Source organism: Aptenodytes patagonicus, chromosome 7 (assembly GCF_965638725.1).
Source record: "Aptenodytes patagonicus chromosome 7, bAptPat1.pri.cur, whole genome shotgun sequence".
In the NCBI taxonomy this organism is placed as follows: Eukaryota; Metazoa; Chordata; class Aves; order Sphenisciformes; family Spheniscidae; genus Aptenodytes; species Aptenodytes patagonicus.
In genome coordinates this window covers 9,726,054-9,746,266 of record NC_134955.1, presented here as the reverse complement: position 1 = coordinate 9,746,266, position 20,213 = coordinate 9,726,054, and the positions used below count along the sequence as shown (strand labels likewise).

The following is a 20,213-nucleotide window of genomic DNA, read 5'->3' as shown; positions in this document are numbered from 1 at the left end:
GGGAATACACCAGATTGCACATAATACCTTATTTTTAAAAACCAACACTCTGGAGGCGTATCTTATGCTCCTAGCAGTACACCTATTCACATGGTCTTCCTCCTTGTGCCTTTCCCCCTCTTATTTGTTCACCTAGGTCATTTTCAAAGACAATTGCCTCCTTTGATATTTTTGTGACCGGGTGGCAATAGCCAGCAAGTCTTCACTGTATTTACCCTCTCTCTACCCCCAAACATGTGCTTAAATTAGATACCCTTTTTGCATTCTTGCTGCAATTTAGTCCTTAAAGTAAGAAAACAGCAGAAGTGCCCCAGAATTAATTGAAAGCTTGTCTTTCATTGCATTAGGGCATTGAACTATTGTTCAAATGAGTCAATTGAAGAGATGGGAAAACAATTTTCCAAGAGGCAGCAGAAAACGGACAGTAACAGACCTGCCTAAACAGTAAGAAGCCCTAGAAAGAATACTAATGCTTCTGGAAAATATATTTTAACCAAAGTTAAAGCAAGAGGAAAAGAAATCCCCAATCATTTCCCTTAAGGAGCTTTAAACTGTTTTCAAATTGTTTTAATAATTTCAGCTACATAACAAAAAAATCACTTCTATGTATAGAACTGCAAGATTCCTTCTAGGCTTCCTTTCTAATTCAGTCTTCTTATCCTAAAAAGCCCAGTCCTACTTCTTGTCATCTCTCCCCCAGGTTAGGAGATGCTTTAACTCCTAATTGGCTGCACTCTATCGATTTCCATAGCTTTATGCCAGTTCTTTCCATCCACCGCGATTCCACATCATCATCATAACTACAGGAACCAGGCTTATCTAAAAGTTCTTTGTCAGAAGTAACCACTTTACGTGACAACAGGCTATCCACCAGAATTAGTATTTCTGAGAGGAATACTTTTCACTTTACATAATCTGTATTTTTGAGTGTGTCGATGACTAGAGGCACAGGTATTGTCTGAAACACACTAACTTTAAATGCGTGGATTACAATCTGCCCACTACTGAGAGACTGAAGCTTCAATCAAGCATGTAGGTGGTTCTCAGGGAGCTAATGATTAAGGTCATCTTACATCTGCTCTTACAGACAGCGGCACTTGGCGATCTTTTCATACTCTTATGTTTATTAATCAGAATTGACTTGACATGATGATGGATGGGCACTCCTTTTAAAAAAAGAAAGTTATTTTGTTATTGATTTAGTGTACTCTGTTTTCCCCTCCAGAATTTTTATACATAGGGTTAACCTCTCTGCTGGATCATTTGGTTTTTCGTGATAAACTACAGAAAGAAATATACAGAAAGAACTGCCAAAAGCACTGCTGCGGCAACCAGCTAGCATAAAGAGGGAATGAGGTCACAGCAGCTGAAGATGGAACTGCACAGAATCCATTTAAACCATGATATACTATCGATGTAGTCCATAAGTCTTCCGAATACTTAAACTGATGGATCTTGCAAAGAAAAAAAGTAAGAAATTCAACAACAGACCATGATCATGCCAAAAGCCTAAGACATGGCTAACACATAAGTTCATGATTTTTCCTGAGAAAAATAGTGGCCTAACTTTAAATCTGTTTAAGATTCATCTAATTTAAGCTGTTTAAAATAAAAGAGGAAAGTTAAATAATCAGTCAACATATGCCAGTTGCTATTCCTGTTTATGAAATATATATCTTGTTTGTACACTTAAAAAAAATCAGCCTTAAGTAGCTTCAAAGAAAATGCTACCTTTATCATAATTTCTGTTCATCAATGCATGGCGTTAGTAACGGTGAGCAAAGGCATATTGGACTGAAATACTTGAATGACATCTTTGCTCTGAATCAGCTATGCTGTATGATGAAAATGCCTCTTAATGAAACTCAGTGTACCATTATAATACAGTTTCACTGCAATCATTGCACTTTTATGTTTGGCATGAGCCAGTCTCCATTATTCTAAGTAGTTAATGTAAGTAGTGCAGATTGTAATCGCTGATACGATTTCACATTCCTTGATAGGATGGGCTGCAGCTTTGAAGAAAATTATTAGTGAGTCAGAGACCATTCACATTCCAATGCTGCTACAATTAGAAACCATCTACATCTCCAAACTGCAGCAATTCTAATCCTGAGGATAACTGGAGCCTATCTTTTACAGTAACTATTGGCAAGCATGAATAAAAACTCACTTTATATGGCAATAATATTTACACAGTTCTGAAAATATAATCTTACACAATGCTAACCCTTAAAGACATAACAGGTTTTCAGCACAGTGCTTAAGTATAGTATAAGTGCCCCTAAGTATAGTGTAAACTAATAAAGAACAAACCTTACAGGTCCATACAAAGGCTTTTCCCATTAATGCCTATTTGAATTAAGTTATGAGCATATGCATATTCACAGTAAAATCCACCTGAATTTTAGAGGCTTTGCATAAAATCTCCCAAATTTTGAGATCTATAGACTACATCATCATCTGAAAATGCACAGATTTATGACAGCATCAATTCCCAACACACAAAGAAAAATATTTAAGTGGCATGTAGATTCTCTTCCAACCTCTTTCATTTCATAACAGGAAAAAACAAAATATGCAACCCATTCCAGTACTATTAAATAAACTTTATTATTGTCAAACCTATTAGTGTTTATTGAGCCAAGATGAAATGGTTCTGCAATAGTAATTTTAAAGGGTGGTTGGAGTACAGCATATGAACAGCCAGGAGCAAGGTGCAAGACTGCCTTCAGGATTATTCATGACTTCTATTATTTCAAGGCTGGCATGGTTTGGGCTTTCTTTAATTTTTTATGTGGTGAACTGTGCCTTTTTTGTGCAACCTTATCTGCTGTGATGACTCACCTCATGTATGTGCAAGGTAGCACCGAACCCAGATCTCTAGTGTAATGCTCAGTGGAATTCAGCTTTCCCACTCCACAGGAGGCCTCATTACTTCCTTTAGATTGCCAAGTATACTCCTAAAACAGTATGATTTCCAGAAAAGAGACAGACTATCAAAAATAACATTTCAAAAATGAGGTCATCCTAGAGATATACTTGGCGGTAAGAAGCAGGGTTTGACAATGATTCATGTTTAAGGAAAAAGCACCCATCATTAACTCAGGCGCAAACACAGCTAAGCAAAGTACTTAGCTGCTGAATTAACACGCAGACATTACTCTGCACTATCAAAATAACCTCATTCCTCTCCATCACCCTACACATACTCATATACAAGACACAATGCATAAAACCAGGCAATTTCAAAAGATGTTTTCAAAGAGTCTGCAGGTAGATCGGTTCTTAATGCTTTTATTCCATTTATGCACCTTTCACCACTTTGTCTTGTAAAAATGCAGCATCTAAACCACTTCTGAAGCCACTGGATTCCCATTCCCGACATTCCATAGAAGAACAGGACATAATGGCAAGGAGGAGAAAAACCTCACAACACACAAAGCTCCCCCAGTTACCAGACTTGAGTACCTTTAAACAAGCAACTCCAAGTCTTCCAGACAACTTCTACCCTGTTGTTTCTTACCTCATTTTGTGTTCTTGGAATAAGGCAGGCATTTTGAACTCAGTAGCACAGAAATCATCAGAGAGATGCAGAGAGCCATGCTCTCTCTGCCAAAATCTCCAACTTCCGTGATTGAACACACCGCAAACAGGTGTAAGACTGAAACACCAACACTGAAAAATAGTTTGATTTATACTTTCTATCCAAAAGTTTATCTTCTTCTGATCCTAAAGATTGGCAGAGACTTACCTGAAGAGAAAATTAAAAATTCATTTCTTACACAGCTAGTGCTTTTTGCATTTCTGCTAATCAGTCCAAATTTCTATTTCAGGCACTAAGTCTCTGGCTAATTTTGTATTTCAACTGAAAACTCATCTCTTAAAAACTTTTTAATTAGCACTTCTTTCAAGTTGTATAATTGTTAATTAGTTGCTCACAGTTAATTTTAAGTTTGCTGGCATAGTGCTTTGAGACTTCATAAATAGCCCTCTGCGTACTGGTTTGTATTGTTGTAATGTGACAAATCTAGCAGACCAGACACAGGCATCAGGGAAGGGAGTGGCATACTTCTGAAATCAATTTCACTAATAAATCCTACACATTATAAACTGAAACCAGCATGAACTCAGTAAAAACAATTATATTTTATTAATAACAAATAATATCGATTAATTTATTGTGGTGGGTTGACCTTGGCTGGCTGCCACGTGCCCACCAAGCCGCTCTATCACTCCCCCTCCTCAACTGGACAGGGGAGAGAAACTGTGACAAAAGGCTCGTGGGTCGAGATAAGGACAGGGAGATCACTCAGCCATTACTATCACGGGCAAAACAGACTTGACTTGGGGAAAATAATTTAATTTATTGCCAATCTGAATCAGAGTAGGATAATGAGAAATAAAACCAAATCTTAAAACACCTCCCCCCCCACACCCCTCCCTTCTTCCCAGGCTCAACTTCACTCCCCATTTCTCTATCTCCTCCCCCCCAGCGGCACAGGGGGACGGGGAATAGGGGTTGTGGTCAGTTCATTACGTGTTGTCTCTGATGCTCCTTCCTCCTCAAACTCTTCCCCTGCTCCAGCGTGGGGTCTCACCCACAGGAGACAGTCCTTCACAAACTTCTCCAAGGTGGGTCCTTCCCACGGGCTGCAGTTCTTCACTAACTGCTCCAGCATGGGTCCCTTCCACAGGGTGCAGTCCCTCAGGAACAGACTGCTCCAGTGTGGGCTCCTCTCTCCACAGGTCCACAGGTCCTGCCAGGAGCCTGCTCCAGCATGGGCTCTCCACGTGGTCACAGCCTCCTTCGGGCGCATCCACCTACTCCGGCGTGGGGTCCTCCACAGGCTGCAGGTGGATATCTGCTCCACCACTAACCTCCATGGGCTGCATGGGAACAGCCTGCCTCACCATGGTCTTCACCATGGGCTGCAGGGGAATCTCTGCTGCGGTGCCTGGAGCACCTCCTCCGCCTCCTTCTTCACTGACCTTGGTGTCTGCAGAGTTGTTTCTCTCACATATTCTCACTCCTCTCTCCCAGCTGCTGTTGCACAGCAGTTTTTACCCCTTCTTAAATATGCTATCATGCAGGCGCTACCAATGCCACTGTTTGGCTCAGCCTTGGCCAGCAGCAGATCCATCTTGGAGCCATCTGGAACTTGCTGTCAGACATGGAGGAAGCTCATGGCATCTTCTCACAGAAGCCACCTCCATAGCCCCCCCCGCTACCAAAATCTTGCCATGCAAACCCAATACATTTATTCAAATTATTACAATTATATTAATACACTGTGGTAGTAGTGACATGTCTAAATCAGGATTGGGTTGAACAGCACCAACATCTTTTCAAATACAGAGAAGAGAGGCCTTCTGGAAGGGACTCCAAACACAAAGAAACAGAAACAAGTGACAAATTAGATGCAGTACAATAGTTCACAAACATAGTGGGACTCTTCTACTTATCATTAAGAAACAGCACAACAAATGGCCCAAATTTGAGAGACAACACGCATAAGGAGCAGAAACGAACAAGGGGAGCAGAAGTGTCACAGCTCACTGCCTGCAAACCCATGCATCTAAAGTACAGCACGGCAGTTCCTGTACAGATTTTTAGAAGCTTTTCCCCTAGAAAGGAGAAAATCTAGTAATTTTTGCTGAAAGTGGGAAGTTGATATAAAATACATTATTGAACCAGCCAGGAACACCAACATAATGAAATCAACTAAAAGGGGCAGAAAAAGAGACAACTAAACTAAAAAGAAGAGATGGCGGAATATCCATGCTGGAATACCAACACAACTCTCAACCGAGTGCAAAAAATGTGATTTATTAGTATATATTTTAAATAACACATTAAATGTTAAATCCATCTTTCTGACATAACTTTTCAGGGTATCTCAGTGATGAAAATCTGCTTTTTAAAACAAAAAAAAGCCATGCAAAATTCATTGTAAAAGTGGAAGAGCTGTAGCTTTTGTGGCTTTTACAGATTCTTAGAGCAATCTGTGTGAAAACATGAATTCACACACATGCACACTCCACACTTCTGAGAATCAGTATTTAAACTGCGTCTGTTCCCAGCAGCTGTAACTTTTCAAACTGTAAATATCAAGCCAACGGAAGACACTCTCCTAGGTACCATTGAATGTAAGTACGAATGAACGTGCATACAAAATGCAAAATAAAAAGTCTATATAGTTTAGATGGTGACACAAGCAGTTAACAGCACAGTTTACCATTCCCGCCACTTTAAATGTTAATACTGTCACTGATGCTGCAGGCTGCATTGCCTGCTGCCGCTAACATAAGAATACTTTAGCTGCCCTCAGACTTCGTAACTTTAATTGACTATTGACTAACTTCTCTCAACAGAAAAGCCTTTCAAAAAGTTTTTAAGTACTGTACAGGAGTGGTGGCTGGGATACTGTCATACTGTCTTTGTTGGCTAGATAAGTAAAAGACTTGCTTCTCCAAAATTAACATTTTCATAAGCATATCAAATATCAACACTTAAATACAGAGAGATGAATGTGCTAAATTATAAATTATAACACACTACCAAGTGTATGTAGAATACTCCCTCTATGGGATCAAATCTGTATAGTTACAGAGCACATATATACATTTTTTGTCTCAAAACTCTGACCTTTATGTCATTTATGGTCAGTTTAGCTACACAAAATTTCTGTCTACATGATGTATTCATTTGCATAACCCAGGACTAAAGGATCCCAACTTTGGAAACAAATTTTGAATGCCAAAGATGAAGGCACATGTCTGACCGGTGTGTAACGCTGTATAAATATGGCAAATGAACGCATCTTTCTTAAAAGCAGAGTTTTTCTCATGTCTCACAGCATGACATCCTTTCTCTACCTTGCACAACTACCCTTCCTGGCAGGTAGACAGAAGTGTTTCCTCTCCCTTCCCTGCCTCTTCCCAGATGTCTCACCTGCTCGCAGGAGGCAGCATCCAAAATGCAATCCTGCTTTATCATGCACTAGCTCATGCTTCAGGTAGGACCTGTGTGGACATGTGAAAAGGACCTTATTCCTGAGGCCTAAGCAGAAAATAATATGCTTCTAAACTCTTTGGTTAAGCAAAATGACAGTACTTTCTCCCATGGGACAAGTCCTACTGTAACTCATATAATTGACTCTTAAGTCCTGAAGACGTCTAACAACAATGTATATAGTGACTATTCTACTATAAAATTTACATAAACCCTTTTGCTATTTAACACGATCTTTGGGGTTATATTAATAGCAATGCATCACCTCAAGATGTCTGTACAATTACAAAAACAAACCCTAAAATACCTTGACAGCATTCCCCTCAAAAAAGGTTAGACTGTAACTCCAGAATGTCATCATCTGAATTTCAAAACATCATTACCAAGAACATTATTTGCTTCACAGTAAAGAGGCTGTCACTAATTATATGTTAAATGAAGGAGAAGATTTTAAGAGTTATGAGAACTGGAAATCTCTGAAACCCATACTATAAAGATGTGCATTATCTGACTAACTCTCCCTGCTGCAGCCTTTGCACTCCCAGTCATCATCTTTATCTAATCTCTGTATCTCTAACTTCTGATTCTTGCAGCAACCTTTTCTGTGCTCAGCACATACTTATCTGCATGACTAATGCAATCAGAAAGAAACAGCAGCACTTTTAACATGCTGTAAAAACTCCACCAGGTGGCACCTAAAGACAACATGACCCACTACTTCAGCATTAGTATTGCACACTTTTTCTGCCGTAAGGATTAAAAAAAGGAACCTTTACATTCATGATTTTGGCATCTAGCATATAAAACCACACGTTTTAGGAAAACAGAAATGCTTATAAATTGTATATTTGACTGATACCAAATGATGAAAGAAAAACGCTAGAAAAAGTGTGAAATTACAACACTTGTATTATGCTCTCTCCTCCAAAAATTTTCCTCTTGACTGAATGTGGGTACCTTCCTCTTACTTTTCAGCACTTTTTTCCCATTCTGCCCCTTTCAGCTGAAAATCTCCATTCTCTGTGTTCCGAGTTATCTTTCTCTTTTCACTAAGATCAATCTTCAGAAACTTAGAATTGCTGCAATGGATCAGGGCCAAGATTGACCTTGACATCTCTCGGCATCCTATCACTGCTAGTTGTAATAAATGACTACAACTGCACAATATACACATATGTGTTAATGAATACCCACATTGCATGCCACTTTACTAAAATATAAATGTCAGTCATAGGAGCTATTTCATAAAACAAATGCTTTTACTAAAGGTCTAATCTTTTCCTATTTCTCAATCCTTTTGAAAGAATTATTTTCAATTCTTTTTTCTCAATTCTTTTGAAAGCAGATGCTTTTCCTATCACCCCCTATATAAGGAATACACTATACAAATTTAAGATTGGCCTTTAAAGTCGTGAGAACCTTACTGGTCTTCTAGTACCCCTTCTTTTCTACCTACATATGTACTTACACACACCTTGATATACTTACATTTTGGGTTTCCCTACTTAATATTAAATAATAATATTTTACCTAATCTTCTTTAATAGTTAAGAGATGGGGAAGCAAGGGTGTGCTAGACAGTGCAACGGCAAGACAGTAGTTACTCTACTGTGGTGACAGAAAAGGCTCAGAGAAAAAAAGTCCAAATCCAGTTATTCAAAGTATTACCGATTTAAAAGTATGCCAATATTACTCCAATGACAAAGTGAATTGTATCAATAGAAAGGAAGCTAAATTGGAGCATAAACAATGACAGATTCAATCAGATTCACATAAAATAGCAATGTATCTGTTTGTTTTGCATGTTCACAGACAGACAGAAACTTTTTTTAGGAAAGGTAAGTGGAAGCACTGGGCCTCCTGCTGGTTTCAAAAGTAGAGCTCCCTGCAAATTCCGCATGAGCACTGCTTTGCTTTCAAAAGCGACCCACAAAGCCCTCGGTAAGGAAGGGTTATTGACTTTTACTATATATTCCCAAATTATTGGGGGGGGGGGGGGGGGAAGAGACACTTACAGGCGCTGTGCCCACCTAATGCTTAGACTCATTCCTCACATCGTCACGTAGAATCAGCTATACTGGTGGTTCTTGTCTAATTCACTAAGAACTGTGGGGGGTGAGGGCAGAATCTTATTATCAGACTTCTCATCTAATCACTGCCCATTTCAAATATGTGTGTTCCATTCAGAAAATACACAACCTGTACTGGTATTATACTGGTACTGGTATTTTAAAAATGTAAGCACACTGCATATACCACTATCGGTTTTGACTCTAAGTCAGAGCATATTCCCTAAACAGTGCACATGAAAAGAAAATACCGAATGATTCCTGCCACTATCTCCCTGTTCCTACCACTTTTCAGGGCACTGACTGTCACTCTTTTGACAGCTAATGTCTGTAGATCTGATAAATTTCAAAAACCATTCACATCAGTATTGGCTCCCACCACAGAGCACTACACCTAAGTACACAGAATTCCACTTCTAGAAATAGGTAATACCAAACTTCTCATTTTATTCAAGGGAAAGCTTTAAAAATGGAATTTACTCCAGAGCACAGAGCAGTCCCTTAGGGGCTGTGTATTGTTGAAGTCTGCTCAAGCCTACATTAGTACTGCAGTGGGCTTTTCACCTCATTGTAAGGGAATTTACTGATCATAACAAACCTCCACAGACCCTGCACTCATCAATCCTCTACCAACAGCACTGGTACGGCACCTCTCTTATTAGGGTTGTCTAGAACACCTCAAATCACCTCAAATCCATCCCCTTCTCCTGCTGGAAGCCCGAGGGGGTCTTTTTGGCCTGTTTTGACCTCCACAGAAGTAATCAGTAATGCCCCCGATAGCTGCCTAGAGCTGCATGGGGGTTGTCACGTTTAACGGAAACATAGCTAAGGCTAACAGAATGCTATTTCATGGGAAAGCAATGAGCCAGCATTAATGACAGGTCTCAAACCCAAATCCAAATAAAGGATGGAAGGTTTTCATGGGGGAAAACAACCACACAAACCCCCCCAAACCCACCCTATAATCCTGAACATCACATAGGCTGAGCAGCAGCTATCTGTGAGTAAGCACCATGGAGATGAAATTTTCCCTCACCAACATCCTTCTATCCTCAACATCTGGTCCCCTTACCTCACGTGTAGCCCGAGGCCAAACTGCTAAAAGACAATTTTTGGATACCACCATCGTTTTAACAACTGCTACTTCCAGAGCCTAACGCACTCCTGAAGTACCACATCCCTGGTAATAAAACTGCTGGGTAAAACACCTGCCCTCTCGCAGGCAATCCCAGCTACGCTGGAAACGCCACCCACACTTTGGCTCTACACCGATCGTGTCAGACGTTGGGAGGTTCAAAATTTATCCACCGTCCCGTGCCGCGGGGAGGCCGCCGGGCCCGTGCGCGCCCCCCCGGCCCGCCTAGGGGAGGCGGCTGCCCGGCTGCAGCCCCGCGGCGAGGTCGGGACGCCGCGGGAGAAGGGGAGGAGGAAGCCCCGGCCCGGGCTCCCCCGGTGCTTGCCGCTGGCGCTGGGAGAGCGCCCGCGGCGCCCGGCATGGAGAGGCCCGAGACCGGCCCGTCTCCAGGACAACCGCCGTTGGCGGCCGGGGGCTGGCGGGCGGCGCCATGACCGAGCAGCGCCCGCCGCGGCCCCTCTACTTCCCCCACTTCCACGACCGCGCCGAGCCCGTCCCACCGCCGGCCGACGGCGGCGGCCTGCGGACGCCCTTCGCAGCCATGTGCGGGCCGCGGCAGTCCCCGCCGTCTGCCGCCGGGGCGCCCCGCTGGGCCGCGGGGCTGGCGCCCATCGCCTACGAGCCGCTGCGCTTTTTCTGCCCGGCGGCGGCTGCGGAGGAGGGCGGGGGCGCGGCGCGGCGGCCCGGGGAGCAGCCGCAGCTGGAGGTCGAGATCTGCGAGCTGGGCATCCGCCTCAAGGAGCTGGAGCTGCTGGCGCTCGTCGGCGACGGCTTCGACGCGCAGCAGTGTGCGTCCCCCCCGGGGCCGGGGGGCGGGCACGGGCCCGGGGCCAGCCGCGGCTCCCCTCGCTCCGGGGCCGTCCACGAGGGCCGGCGACGGGCCACCGCTGCCGGCCCCGGCCTGCGGAGCGGGGCCCCCCCCTGCCGCCTCCTAGCACACCTCGGTCTCAAAGGCAGTAGGTTTCTCTATCGATAACCCCGAACAGGCGGACTTGGGTATCACTGCACCCACCGCGGATAAGCCAGCCAAGGGGACACAGCAGCGCTCCTGCGGGGTTAGGTGTGAGGCTCCCCGGGTTTGGTGTGCAGCACCTAATTGTTCCCGGCAGCAGGTGCCTGCACATGGGGTGCAGGGAGCAAAGCCGTTGTCCAGTGTCATCTACCCCGGTCAGTGGTCACGGGCAGGCGGCTGGAGATACAATTAAAGGAGGCACAAGAATTACAGATGTGGTTACTTTTGCACAAAGGAACAAAACCCCCGAAGTCATAAAACCCCCAAAGTCATTAAGTGTTAGCAAAAAACCAATTCAGACTCCGCTCAAATCAGAGGGAGTTTGAACATGCAAAATGTATCCACTACTAATGAGATCCTGCGGTTGTAAATCAGCATTGATGTAAAATAAAGGCCACTGATGACTGCAGATAGTTGGGGGCGTAAAAAAAAAAAATTAGTTTGGCATTTTAATTTTAAAACCTGCTGGCCATGAAGGAAATAGAGGAAACAAAATAGTTCAGCAGATAGTGATTACTGAGAGTTCCAGTAGAGAGGCCGACAACTCTAAGGATGTGACGCTCGTCATTTCCTTCAAGGCCACAGGCTGACAGTCAGGAAACTTTCAGGAGTGCAAAGGTTACGAGAACACAGAAAAAATGTCCATCAGATATACACACTGAAAGGAAGATCTCAAAGAAATTGTGATAGGTAGTTTGCATACATTTACTTTTTCAGAACAGGAAATTAATAGGTTTTTTGTCTTTGTCATAGCAATACTTACTCTTTCCATTTTAATACCTACTATTTCATTACATGTGAGAAACTTTAGTTTTCAGATACTTGCTAGACAAATTGTAAGGAATATTACTAGTTTGCTTAACACATTATTTGATTTTCTTAAAAGTATTGTGAAGTATTAATGACAAAATTAATGTCAAATTATGTTTTGTTCCTGTTTAGATAAACTTCTGAAGGCACTGAAAGAAGAAAAGATACAAGGCATGAAAGCAAGGCAGAAGCTGAAGAAATAGCCACCAACATGATGAGGATTATTTCAGCTGGATATTCTGTCACTATATTACTATAGAGTATTTTAATGAATATTTGATATTATTTTTCTACTTATTATATGCTATTCTCCTACCAAATTAAAAAATACAGTATATTTTCTTGTTGACTTTTTTGTGTATTATTTATCTGCTACTAATTACTGATAGTACTACATATTTTAACATTTTTTCTCCAATTACTATAGGCAAACAGGATGGATAACATTGTCTTCAAAAACACTAAAGAAATTAACACTGCTGATGTCAGGATCCCTAGCAGTCCATTGATGATGTTCAAGATACATGGAACAGGGAAACACAGTAATTCCAAAACAAAATACAGGGTTCTTTTGGGGTTTAATTCTAAGTACCTTAAGTAAGTGCAACTGAGAGTAAATAGATACGGTCAAAAGTCCTATGCCTCTAAGCAAGCTTTAGAAAACTACTTTCATGTTAGCATAAAAATCTTTGTTACAAACAGTCACAGTGTATTCTTTTATTGTCTTTAGTGTACCACAAAATTACAGAAGTTATGGCTTGAGTTATAGTTTTACACCACTATACAGAACAGTCATATAACATTGACTTTCAGCTAACATTTTACTATTATTTTAGGACTAATAGTGCTTAGGCTAAAACCTGTGGCAGTTTTTGGAGTGACAACAACCTTATGTTTGGAAGGCAATGTCCTTGCATGAGAAAAAAATGGACAGAGGCAGCGATGACAGATTGAAGATCTGGAGAACATCTGCCATTAAAAAAGTAATGCCATATAGGGCATCGAGAATAACCTAACAAAGTAGTAAACAAGCTCACCAGACTGATAAAAAGATACCAATTACTTTTTCCTGTTCTAATTCAAGGGCAGTAGGTGGCAGCATGAAATAATAAAGTTACCAACCCTGAAGCTATCATATTTTGGCAAGCAGCTTTTTTTTTAAAAAAAGTAATATTTTAATCTTTTTAAAACTGCATTCAAGTTACTCAACTGTGTAGCATTTTAACACAATACGATATCAAAATTTTATTTCCTATTACTCCTTATTACAGCATTCACTCTTTTACTATCTTAATCTTTCTAGCCAGATTTTGATCTGCCCTACACAGAGTTTATATTAAAAAAATACCTAGTTTATAACTCCCATTTGCCAATCGGTGAACTATAATAATCACATTTTATCAGAGCAGCTAGGAGATCCTAAACAGGATCTTACTATCCACAACTGCCGTTGTGAGCCGGGTGTCTCTGCCAATATGGCAATTCACAGTTTCACCTGCTAATAAATATGTTTTTTAATGAAACAAAGCCTGAGCAGGGCTGGGGGGGAGCATGGTAAGGCCAGGTTTTGTCCAATGCTCTGGTGTGCTTCAGGCAGGGCAAGGCGAGGGACCAGGCCCCGGGCCTGTGCAGGAAGCCCAGGGGCAGGGCTGGAGACAAGGCTGCCTGTAACATAGGCCCATGGAGGGTCTCACCAAGGCAGCCCTAAAACCTAGAAGCGTACTCGCAGGCACGCCTGCAACGCAGCCCAGGCCAGGGTGGGAGACGGGGCCTGAGCTTAAATGGGGCTCCCGGGCCTGTGGGGCAGAGAGCAGGTGGTGGAGGGCACGGAGGAGGCTGGTCGGGGCGCCTGCGGCCTCCTGGTGGGCCCAAGGCCCTGACAACTGCCAGCACACGGGGTCAAGTGTTCGCAGATCAATAGTAGCTACCACGAGCTTCCCCCTTTACACGACACGTGCATTATTCACTCCAATATAAACACCCTCTCTCTTCAGCTTTCTTAAACCTCCTTGTTAGGCCCACCTTGGCACCATTTAATTGCTGCTTAGCTCTTCAGAGCCTAATTAATGACATTGTGCTTCTGGCTAAACAGTTCTGTTTTCACTAGTTGGCATCTTTTAAGTTATTTTACTCCAGACAGCACACCACAAGTAACTTCCAAAGTGGGCTTCTTAAATGAGCTGTCTTTACACCTGGCCAGGAAATGCTCATATAACCACCGATGATTTCTCTCTCTTTCCAGCCACGTCTTGGAGGCTGAGGCAGTAAATATACAAAGGTAGATCTAGGTGCCTAAAGAACCACATTATCACTGAAATACCTTGGAAATCTGGACTTCGGTGTTTTACAGCTCCCTCTGCAGAATGAGGATAAAAAGTCTCTCAAAGAGTTTTGAGGCTAAACCTATGAACAGATACTGCAATGGTTAATTACTATGAAATTGGGAACCATATTAGTGCTTAACGAAATACCGCAAGACAAACTTGGACAGGACAAAGAGGGCCAATATACAGGGGCCTTCAAAGGCTTTGTGCAGAAGTAAGAGCTTTTAAATCAAGTTAGGTAATAGAGGAACTATCTTCATTTTCCCAAAACTACAGAATAAGTTCACTCCTAAACCAGTCTAAGTTTCCCATGGTTATTGCAAGGGCCTACAAGGATTTCCATTACATACGATCACTGCTCTGTAACTATTACTTCCCATCACCTCTTACCAACTCATTTACGTTGCATCCAGCTCTCATCAGCCATTACACACTCAGGTTTTCTTGGCTTAAACAAAGCTACTTTTCCCAGCACACAGTTTAAATCTTTTTCCATCTCTTGTTCAGTTTCTGTCATGTGGCCTTTATGCTAAAACAACACTTCATGTTTAATTCCCGGGTGATAACGCAAGGAATAACATCAGTTAATATGTAATCTGAATTAAAGTTGCCTAGGGACACACGTTTGCTGAAAAAAAATCATTTGGTTCACGCGTCAAAACAAGGCAGAATGGTTTCCCTTGGCCAGTATCTGCCACGGCACTCTGCTATCAGGATGCTTTGGTCTAAGTCCTTTCACTGAGGCGTCTCACTGTTCCGAGAAGATCATTAAAGTATGGTGGCTCTCTTCACTGGAAAGCAAATTTGGCCTTCTGTGTGTGAAGTAGCACCTACAAAAGTAGCTTAGAGACTGTAGGGGAAACATGGGACATACGATGAAATATTTCTGCCTGGAAAGCATCCCTGTTTGTACTTTCAGTTGGAAATACTAACACGTGCATGTGCATGAATTTGGTGAGAGAGTAATAAGCTTGTATTAATAGCCTGGACAAACAACCAGTAAAACATAATGGTGCATATGTTGATTCTCATTTGTCCATGAACATTTTATTTACCTTTATTTTTCTTCTCTGTTTCCACCTGACCTTGTTACATCCAGTAATTTGCTCTCATCTCCATAGGCTTATGGGTTCATCTCAAAACTGATCTATTTATTGTTTCCTTTGTAAAAATTAAACATATATTAAACGAAATAGAATGAGCATTCTTACTGCAGTTTTTTATTCACAAAGTATCTGTCATTCATTTTTTTAATTGTTTCTGTTCTCTTAGACTGCTTAGGGAAGGCTAAACCTGACATTTAGGTGCTGGCACAGCTCAGATCTCTTTCATATAGCTGCCTTGTGACCCAACAAATCTCTCTCTGTTGCATTCAAGAAAGAAACATTAGGCTACGATTTTGATTCATGGGCAGAGATCTCAAAACATCAGTAGGTTCCTCCCATTTCCAATTCTTAACAAAGAAGGCTTCTCAAAAAGCAGAGTGTCACGTCTTCTCAGCCAACCTGAGGCCTGAGCAATGACAGCTGTCTCGCTGAAAAAGCTGTGTCTACACCTACAGTGATACTCGTGCTCTCCAAGCAGTGGCCTCAGGTCTTTCACTTCTGAAACCTGAAGCAGCCTTGGCTGCTTTATGATGGGAAAAATTAGTTACAAAGCCATTTGAAAACAAGAATGCATTTAAGCTTTGAAGTATTTTATACCAAGCAATTGGGTCCATCAAATTTCAGACTGCTTTATTTTAGTTTGCAATGTTAAACTGCTCCAAATAGACTCAGCCTTATGACAATGGATCATTAGAATGTAAATTAATCTTCAAGTAAAGCTGCCTTAATTAGCTCAGGGACAGATTACAGAGAAAATCCAAAAGCACTAAGCTATCATAAAATGATTCTTCTGTTCTCAGCAATGAATGCTGCATGATAGATTCACCTGTCCTGAAAATTCAGTGCTAATATCTCAACATAAAGTAGGGAAATCAAGAGCAGCACTTAACTCTAGGAAACTTGTCCTTTTTTCTTTGTTTGGGAGGTAGTGTTTCTTAAAATCACTGACATCTAGATACTGAATCGAAGAGGTGCCATAAGAGGTGCTAATCAGGAAGCAGTCGATAAGTGGTGCATTTGGCCTTTCTAAGGAAATATGTAATTACTAATAACACTAGTCAGTTGTTTAATGTTACACACTAAAAACATACATTTGTGAAATAGGCTGAGATTTTGGTATATCTTGAGAAAAGGCAGAACAACCCCTTGAGGCAATTTAAGCACTCACAGTCACAACTTATTTACATATAACTGTATCTTAAGCATACCATATGTCCAAAACCTTAGCAGTGATATGTACACTAGGAATTTCATTTATCCTCTATTTTGGGACGATCCTTTCCTGCCTCTTTTTTTCTCTGAAACTGCAAAGAGAGGGAGGAAAGGTCAGATGTGTTCCTTGCAGTAAAATGAACTTTTTATTCCAAATTTCTTGCATCACAAATTACACAAAAGCAGTACTGTCAAAAGCACATACCTGCATTTTCCTTTTTCTTTTCATTTCACTTCAGACTGACAGCAGGAAACTTAGGCCTGAGTAAATACCAATAAAAACCACAGTAACTGACTGAATAATAGGGGAAGGCATAGAGGACATAAGGTGAGAATAAAAATTTCACAAAGGATACACAGGATCACAAGATGTCCTCAAAACCCACGGGCTTGCTGGTTACTCTCCTGCTCACCTCTGTAAGGTAGGCAAATGCCTTTCTTCAGAGGGAACACCACTGCTGAAATACATGGTTTTAACTTGTGGGGTTCTTAAAACTCCTTTCCTGTTCTTTGCTGGGTTCTGCCTCGAGAGCATGAGCAGTGGGACCTTTACACAGCCCAGAAGCCTGGCAGCTCCAAGGGAGAGGCATGCTCATGCTTTAAAGGAGCTGATCTACAGAAAAGGACACGGCAGGAACAACCAATAAGTAGCAACATAGATTTTAAGACATATTTTATTTAATGTGCAAAATTGCCAAGAAAAAACATGTACAACTTCAACTAAGCTATAGCCACTAACATGAAAGAAACTATTCTATGTACTCGTAAGCTTCATTTCTAGAATCACTCTACGGTTCAGAGTAAAAACACAGCCATTTGGTAATGACCCAGAACATTTTAAAAGCCTCCTTTTCAGTGATATGCAAAATTCTACCATTGGTATGGTTTTACATTTGTAATTGCAAAAGGAACCAGTTCTTGGAGATTTCCCTTCTGATTGCATAGTATAACATTTTACTTAATTATTTTCTTCCTCCTTCAGTTTAATCCCTACACTTGGCTTTACAAATCACTGTCAATTTTGCAGCTCTAACTGGCTTCAGAAAACTAATTTTCCCATTTACAGCTGAAACACTTAGAAATTTTGAGCAATTTTCACAGACACAGCCATCACAGTTTAGCTGAATCAAGCTGTGAACAACAAAGATAGCATGGATATTTGTAATCATGCAGAGCTAGTCCTTTCCATAATTTAAAGATGTACGAAAAGTTCATTTCATCAGAAAGTGAGATCTGTTGCATGGAAGTGAGACAATTTATTGATATATAACGTTTCTGTAAAAAAAGTGTAGAAGCTGTTATTGGAAAGACTTCCTAGAACATACTGACATAGTATCAGGAAGTGTTTTTATTTTTCTCGTAAATTCACGTATATTTAAATGCTACCAGAGGAACAGGTAATTTATAGCCTTGAACAATTACCAAGCTCCATGAAATAATAAATAATGCTTCGTACTAAAGTATCCACTTCCGCTCCAGGGTTTCTGTTCTTCTAACATTATCAGTTAGTTCAACCTCTCACCAGGGGTGTGAGGGGAGACAGTCCCTTCACCCTGCTTTATGGACGGGGACACTGAGGCATCGTCAGATTAAGCGCCTTGCCCAGGACCAATCCAAAATTATGAAGAAGGGACAACTGACCTCTTATGTCCAAATTTCCAGCTACCCATAACTAGATAGCACCCTTCCTATCTTTGCACAATTTAAAGATACTTGTGATAATTCACTGAGAGAATACTGGATCAGTCCTGCTCTCCTTGAAGTGAGCAGATGTTTTGCCAATAACTTCAATGGAAGATGTTATCTATATTCATGTCACCTTAATACTAATATGACATCTGTAAGTATCACAAAGCAGAACATGGGCCAAAGCCGCACAGTGCCATAGCTAATTAAAAATTATATCATGTATGTTGGTTACTACTTCTGTCACACCAGCAGTATATCAGCGAGCTAAAGAGTGCACCTGTTTGCGTACACCAATGTAAAAGTCAAATTCAAAATACACAGCTATGGCAAGAAAGACATTAAATGAAAATAAAAAGTCAAAGAACATAGGAATATCTGCACTGTACACGTGTCCTTTCTAACAAGACCCAAAAAACCTGCCCAGAACAGACCCTTGGTTGGGTCTGAGCTGTTTCTGCTGGGTTGCTAAATCCTAAACCAAAATTCAAGCCTTAGTAAGATGGGTTCTATCTTACTTTCAAAAATTTTTGGCTTCACTGTTTTGTGGGGGTTTTTTTTCCTATCAAATATGACCTTGAATACAGTTTGAAGAACCCAACACCAACATGAAATGAAAAAAGCCTTCCCAGTCTCTCTGTCGTAGAAAGAAATACTAAAATTAATTTGGTGGAGGGTAAAGTGTTGTTTGGGTTTTTTTCACTACTTGCAATGTTGAAAGTAGTAATTAAAGGCAAGGACAAAGGATAAACCTCAAGTTTACTTACATTCAGATCTCCCATGTTTATAACTCTGCAATAGAATTTGCTGTTAATGTTGCTATTTTTGCACTGTTTAAACAAATGAAGAAATCAAAAGCTAACCAAGTACATAAAACTGATTCCAAGCAGTTAACTTCAAGACACTCTGACCTGCCATAGTAATCAATTCATAATTACTTAGTGTCCATCCACTGCTGAAATAGAAGGTTGACCACCTATTCTTCTGCTATAGTCACTTGCTTTTTAGATCCTGGTGAATTGCTGGCATAGGCTGCTGTATTCTGCTGCATCACATCTCAAGGTATCTATTGGTTAAGTTTGCTGGTGATGCAGGACCTAAAAGCCACTGATTCCTGCAAAAATCCCAGAGTTAAGGACCCACAAATTTCTGTTTTAATAGTTTAAAAAAAAATAATCTTATACACAGGCACTCTTTACAAGGTCCCACTGGAGGCTGCAAACATCAGTGCTGCTTGCCAGATATACGAGATTTTAACTGATGCCAGTGTGTGTTACGGTGTTTAGACACTGGTTTACAAAGCATAGAAACGCATTGAGCTGCAGTGAAGAGGGACATACTTTGGAAGAAAAAAATCACCTCCTTTCTAAATATTGTACTCAGTGGAATCAACTTTCTGTCTAATTTACAATCCTTTGGACCCATTATTGCCTAGTATGTAAATGTGTATTTATAAAGTTACAAAATTATTTACAGAATGTATTACAGTTTCAAGCTACTCCTTGGGAATGAATCGAACATGGAAACTCATGAAAAGTCAGGCACTTCTTAAAACAAGAATTATTTTTAATGTATGCAAAAAATCAAATTCCTGAAACATCTCTTCATGAGATAATTACATAATTTGTAATTATTTTCGAGACATCTGCTATACATTTGACCACCTAACTATTTAAAACCCATTTCTCATCTTTCATGAGCTTCATAACAGAAAAACTGGGAACTAACTCTTCATTACTGCCTCTGTACACCTTAAGGAACCTGAAATGTATGGGGACAAAAAGATGGATCGAAGAACTAGTTTTCAAAAAATATTTTTGGACTTTTTTATATATATATATATA

At 40.9% G+C, this 20,213-nt stretch overlaps 1 protein-coding gene across 1 annotated transcript; it reads left to right on the top strand.

Annotated features, from left to right (window-relative positions):
* Window positions 1-10,649: 10,649 nt before the first annotated feature.
* On the top strand, window positions 10,650-12,312 carry C7H11orf91 (chromosome 7 C11orf91 homolog). The gene is made up of 2 exons (XM_076343368.1): window positions 10,650-11,007; window positions 12,174-12,312. The coding sequence occupies exons 1-2, from the start codon at window positions 10,650-10,652 to the stop codon at window positions 12,242-12,244; spliced, it is 429 nt and encodes a 142-aa protein (XP_076199483.1). The 3' UTR covers window positions 12,245-12,312.
* The last annotated feature ends 7,901 nt before the right edge of the window (window positions 12,313-20,213 follow it).